This window comes from Fukomys damarensis, unplaced genomic scaffold (assembly GCF_012274545.1).
Source record: "Fukomys damarensis isolate Sample0158 unplaced genomic scaffold, DMR_v1.0_HiC HiC_scaffold_19, whole genome shotgun sequence".
In the NCBI taxonomy this organism is placed as follows: Eukaryota; Metazoa; Chordata; class Mammalia; order Rodentia; family Bathyergidae; genus Fukomys; species Fukomys damarensis.
The window spans coordinates 64,962,728-64,968,502 of record NW_022900931.1 but is presented as its reverse complement, the minus strand read 5'-3'; the positions used below and the strand labels follow the sequence as shown (position 1 = coordinate 64,968,502).

Genomic DNA, 5,775 nt, shown 5'->3' with positions numbered 1-5,775 from the left:
TAGCCCAGTCCAGAGGCCCACGCCTGTAATCCCAACTTCTCAGAAAGCTGAGGCAGGAGGATCACAAGTTCCAGGAAAGCCTGGGTAACTGAGTGACGCACTGTCTTGAAGTAAAATGTAATAAAGGCCAAGCATAGTGGCTCAAGCTTGTAATATTTGCACTCAGGAAGCTGAAGCAGGAAGATCACCATGAGTTCAACGCCAGTGTGGGCTACATAGTGAATTCAAGGACAGCCTGAACTACACAAGACTCTGTCTCCAAAAAAAAAAAAAAGTTTTGTTTTTTTTTTTCAAAATGGATTTTTGTTTGTTTGTTTGTTTTGTTTTTTGAGACAGGGTCTCACTATGTAGTTGAGACTGACCTGGAACTCACTATGTAGCCCAGGCTGGTCTCGAACTCACAGTGATCTGAGTGCTGGGATTACAGGTATGAGCCACTATGCCCGACTCAAAACAGTTTTTTAAAAAAAGGTCTGGGGAGGTAGCTTAATGATAGAGGGCTTGACTAGTGTGCACAAGGCCCTGAATTCCAACCCCATCATGGCAAAAACAAACGTGAAGTCCTGAGGCAGGAACTTGTCTGCGGCCACTAGGGGGGCAGACACTGTCATTGTTAGGAGCCAGAAGAGGGGTTCAGATTAAATCGCTCCAGCCTTGAACCAAGGTGAACTCTGGATAAAATAGAAACACCTGGCCAGACGTGGTGGCGAACGCCTGTAATCCCAGCACTTGGGAGGCTGAGGCAGGAGGACCCATGAGTTCAAAACAAAGACAGAGAGAGCTACCCAGAGCTAAATCTCCAGCCCGAAAAGTGAGATTTTGCAGAAGAGAACCAAATGGGCCGGGGATTTAGCTCAGTGGTTCCACTGCCTGCCTCATAAGCGCAAGGGCACAAGCTCAACCCCCAATACCAAAAATAAATTAATTAATAAAATAAAATTCAAACCCAGCCTAGGCAATTTAGACTTAAGGAGACCCTTTCTCAAAAAAGGAAAAAAGAGGATTGAGGATACGGTTTATATAAAGACCCTGGGTTAGGGCTGGGGATTTAGCTCAGTGGTTCGGTGGCCTGCCTTGCAAGCGCAAGGACCCAAGTTCAATCCCCGTACCAAAAAAAAAGAAAAAAAAAAGCCTGGGTTCACCACCCAGTGCTAGGGGGAAAAGAGAAACCCAGCTAAGTCTTAAAAAAATGAACTGAAATTTGAGCCACAAATTTCATAGGAGAAACCAGAATAGTTTGGGGAGTTTTTTTTTTTTTTTTTTTGAGACAATCTCACTTTGTAGTCCAGACTGGCCTTGATCTCAGTGTGTGAGTTCAGTGGCCTCAAACCTGCAATGATCCTCCTGCCTCAGCCTCCTGAGGTTGGCAAGAAACTACACTTGGCAAGAAACAAAATTTATGAGGTTGCAGGCAGTTTGAGTTCAAGCTAAAGGTTTGCTTAGAAAAAAAAGTCACTATTCAGCTGGATGTGGTAGCATAGTAGGCCTGTAATCCCCATACTGGGCAGGCTGAGGCAGGAGGATTACAAGTTCAGGCCAACCTGGGCTACATAGCAAGTTTGAACCCAGTTTAATACTGAGACCCTGCCTCTATAGTGAGGCGAACAAGCCACTCAGGACTCTCAGGCTGCAGGGTTTCTGTGGGTACCCAAGATACAATCTAGAATTGTGGGCTGGAGGGGTGGGTGATGCCCTGTAATCCCAGGTACTCCAAAGGCTGAGGCAGGAGGGTTATTGGAGCCCAGTTGTTCCTCACTGGTGATCCCAGCACTGCACTCAAGGAGGCTGAGGCAGGAGGATTTTAAGTCTGAGCCCCTCCTCGGCAATTTAACAAGACGCTGTCTCAAAATTTTAAAAAAAAGGGGACGGGGACATAGCTCAGTGCCAAGACCCTGGGTTCAACCTCCCAGTAATGCGCGCACGTGCGCCATTTCCGCTGGAAACCACACATCGCCCAGACGGCCACGGCCCGGCACTCCGAAGCCCTGTCCGATGGCCACGGGATGGGAGACTCAGAGCCATAAACCCATCCCTTCTCTGCACACTGATCCTTCCGGTTCACAGTCTGCCTCTGTGCGATGTCTGTCACCTTCCCCAAGAGACAAAGGGGCAGGACCTGTGGGACTTGAATTGTGAAAAGGTTTTTTGGGTGTTTTTTTGTTTTGTTTGTTTTTGAGATAGGATCTCCCTATGTAGCCCAGGCTGGCCTTGAACTCAGGGAGAACCTTCCGCCTCAGCCTCCTGAGTGCTGAGATCACAGGTGCATGTGCCACCACACCCAGCTACAGTCCACCCCTCCTATTTCCTCTCTTCCCTCCATCCCTCACTCTGCTGCACCATCCTGGCCTCCTGCTGATGTTGCCCCACACCAGGTCCACCCCTGCCCCAGGACCCTTGAACCGGCTGCTCCTGTGGGCTGGAATGCTCCCCTCTGTGCTCCACAAGGTGGGCGGCCCCAGACATCACAGCCCTCACTACCCCTCCCTGCACTGTAGCTTTGTCTTCCACTCATCAGGCAGGATTTTCTGCTGATGGATCCCTACCCTCGCTGACCACCTGGCTTCCTGTTTGTACGCTGGTCGTCAAGGCTGGGTTTCTTCTTTGTGCCCAAGAACATCCTCACTTCTGTCCCATCTCCTGCCCACCTCTGAGGCTTGTCCCCTCCTATCTCAGTCCCCCAACACCCTGCATGCTCCTCCTTCAGTCACAGCCCCCACTCCCTCCCAGGGCATGGTGGTACACACTTGGGATGCTGAGGCAGGAGGGTCTCCAGAGTTTGAGGCCAGCCGGGGCTACACAACGAGGTTTTGTCTCAAAACAACAAAAAGATACACACCAAGGCCCCAGCGCTGGATTTTACTGTTGCCCCAGCAGAGGGGAGGCTTCCTGGGAAAGATGTGAGGCCCAGGGAGAGAATTTTTGGGGTCTGTGTGAGGGTGGCTCAGACTTGGGGTTTGGTCAGTGGGGCTCCCGGCGGCTGAGTCGGGGTGATAGTCCCACTCTGCCCCGGAGGCCCTGCTGGTGGGAACAGTGTCACCCACACTGGGGGCTCCCAGGGGCCCAGGGTGGGTAGGGCAGGGCCAGGGGTCCGGAAGAGGCTGAGTCAGGAGGGTCCCTGAGAGCCGGGCCAGGAGCTGCATCCGCTCCCTCACCCTGGGGCTCAGAGCTCATCGTGGTGTCGTGTCAGATCCTCGCCGTAGTTGGTGGCCTGGCTGCCCACGAACATGTTCCAGTTCCCCAGGATCTCAGCCTTGCTCAGGCGCCCGTCCTGCGGGACCATGGGGAAGGTGAGGCCGTCAGCTGTGACCTGCGAGGACCCCCAGGGCCCCGCCCCTCCCGGGCCCCCTCCCCCCACCTTGTCCTGGTCGCTCTCACGCAGGAGGTGGTTCGCCTCCACCAGCGGCTGGTCTTGCGACGGTGGCAGCACCCAGTAGCCGACCTCGCTGCCGTCCAGCCGCCCGTCCTTGTTGAGGTCGCGGAAGTCCCGGAACTGCTGCCGCTCGGTCTGCACCCAGGCTGGCTCCTCCTCCCCCGGCTCCGCAGAGTACAGGTCCGCTATGGGGACAGCAGGGACACACGGGTCAGGAGCAGCTTGGGGGCTCCGACACCGCTTGACCCATGACCTTGGGCAACTGGCTTCCCTTCTCTTCTCTTCTTTTCTGGTACCGGGGCTCGAACTCGGGACCTTGTGCTTGCCAGGCAGGCGGTGGCACCACTGAGCTAAATCCCCAGCCCTTTTCTTCTTCTTCTTCTTTTTTTTTGACAGGGTCTCTCTGTGTAGCCCAGGCTGGCCTCAAACTCACAGAGATCCTCCTGCCTCAGCCTCATCCGTGCTGGGAGTACAGACGGGGGCCAACGCACCTGGCTTCACTTTTCCCCTCTCATCTTAGTTTCTCCTTCTGTTTAAATTGAATAAGGAATAAAACCTGACTTGAAGGGATTCTTAGGGTTCCTGTGCAATGCACTGGTGGACGGACGGGCATGTGACAAGGGTGTGTGGGGTGGCACAGGGCAGCCTGTGAGGAAGGAGGACCGTGTGGACACGCGGTGGCCCAGGAAGGAAGAGGAAGCGCTGAAAACCTCCCCTCGGGCCAGCCCTATACCTCTGCCTCCTTACCGATGTACTCCTCCACCTGCACGTAGCCGTCCTTGTCCTTGTCCAGGTCCTCCAGGGTCTCCTGGGGAGAGAGTGTCAGGTGGGTTTGGTGCACTGGCGCTGAGGGAGGCTTGTTTTTTGTCTGTTTTAGTCTTGTTAATAGTCAAGGCTGGCGCCTATAATCCCAGCACTCGGGAGGCTGAGGCAGGAGGATCGCTGTGAGTTTGAGTCCAGCCTGGGCTACATAGTGAGTTCCAGGTCAGTCTCAACTACACAGTGAGACCCTGTCTCAAAAAGCCAAAAAAAAAAAAAGTCAAGGTTGGCCTTGAACTCATGGCGATGCTCCTGTCTCAGCCTCTTAAATGGCAGGATTACAGGTGTGCACCGCCACATCCTGATGAATAAGACGCTTCTGTGCCCCAGTTCTACAGTCAGATTCATTTAGTATAAAATGGTGCGTGAATCTGACACTGCCATGACGTCTCTACCTTGAGCAGACTCAAGTTCCAACTTTTTGGTTTTTTGGTTTTTTTTGAACTGGAGGTTCACTGTCACTTAGGCTGGTCCCCAACCCAGGCCCAGTTGATCCTCCGGCCTCAGCCTCCCAAGTAGCTGAGACTACAGTTGTGTGCCATCACATGGCAAGTCCCAAATTTCAGACTGGATAGAAACCAGAATGATGACATTTAAAATTTTAATTAATTAGTTTATTAATTTTGTGGTACTGGGGATTGAATCCAGGGCCTTCACACAGAGCTACATCCCTAGTGATCCTCCTGCCTCAGCCTCCTGAGTGCTGGGATTACAGGTGTGTGCCACCATACCCGGCTATGGCCTTAAACCTTTGACCCTCCTGCTTCAGCCTCCCAAAGAGGTAAGATTACAGGTGCGTACCATCATACTAGGCTATATTTGAATTTTACATGACAACAATAATTCTTTGCTATCAGTATATTGCACTCAATATTTGACACATCCGTGCAGCATGAGTTATAGGTGCATTTCAGATAAAGAAATCGTTTTGCGCTATAAGCAGGCCCCAAGTGCTGTGAGAGATACACTGATACCAGGATGAATACTGAATGGGTGACTACAGAATTCACTGTTGGAGCTGGACATGGTGGCACGCGCCTGTAATCCCAGTACTTGGGAGGCTGAGGCAGGAGGATCACCAGGAGTTCCAGGCCAGCCTGGGCTTTACAGTGAGCTCAAGATCAGCCTGAACTACACAGAGAAACCTTGTCTCAAAAAAAATAAGTATTAATTGTTTATATTATGTGTTGTTAAAAATCCAACTGCTGGGCCAGGCGCGGTGGCACACACTGTAGCAGCAGCTGTGCCCTGCCAGGGGCCTTGTTAAACAAAGGACAGTGGCCAAGGGATACGATGCAGCCCGGGAAAGGGACGCCCTCTCCTGTGTGCCTGTTAGGCAGAGCTGGCCAGTTAGGCTCAGGGCCAGTGCCCTGGGGCACTTGGCAAGGGAAGCAGATGTGGTGATTTCTTCCTTCCTTTTCTTAATCATTAGCTGTAGATAAGACTCACAGAGCCGGGTGTGATAGCGCACACCTGTAATCCCAGCACTGGGGAGGCTGAGGCAGGAGGATTGCTGTGAGTTCGAGACCAGCCTTGGTCAACTACATGGTGAGACCCTGTCTCAAAAAAAAAAAAAAAAAAAAAAA

General features: G+C 52.3%; 1 protein-coding gene across 1 annotated transcript in view; it reads right to left on the bottom strand.

Moving 5' to 3' along the window:
• Positions 1-2,258: 2,258 nt before the first annotated feature.
• The window catches only part of Rcn3 (reticulocalbin 3), a 9,683-nt gene continuing 6,166 nt past the window's right edge, over positions 2,259-5,775 (bottom strand). The window contains exons 5-7 of the mRNA XM_010640719.3: positions 4,118-4,178; positions 3,356-3,555; positions 2,259-3,268 (exon numbers count right to left, since the gene is read on the bottom strand). Coding sequence (XP_010639021.1) covers positions 3,161-3,268; positions 3,356-3,555; positions 4,118-4,178 — 369 coding nt within the window. The 3' untranslated portion in view covers positions 2,259-3,160. The remainder of the gene's footprint in view (positions 3,269-3,355; positions 3,556-4,117; positions 4,179-5,775) is intronic.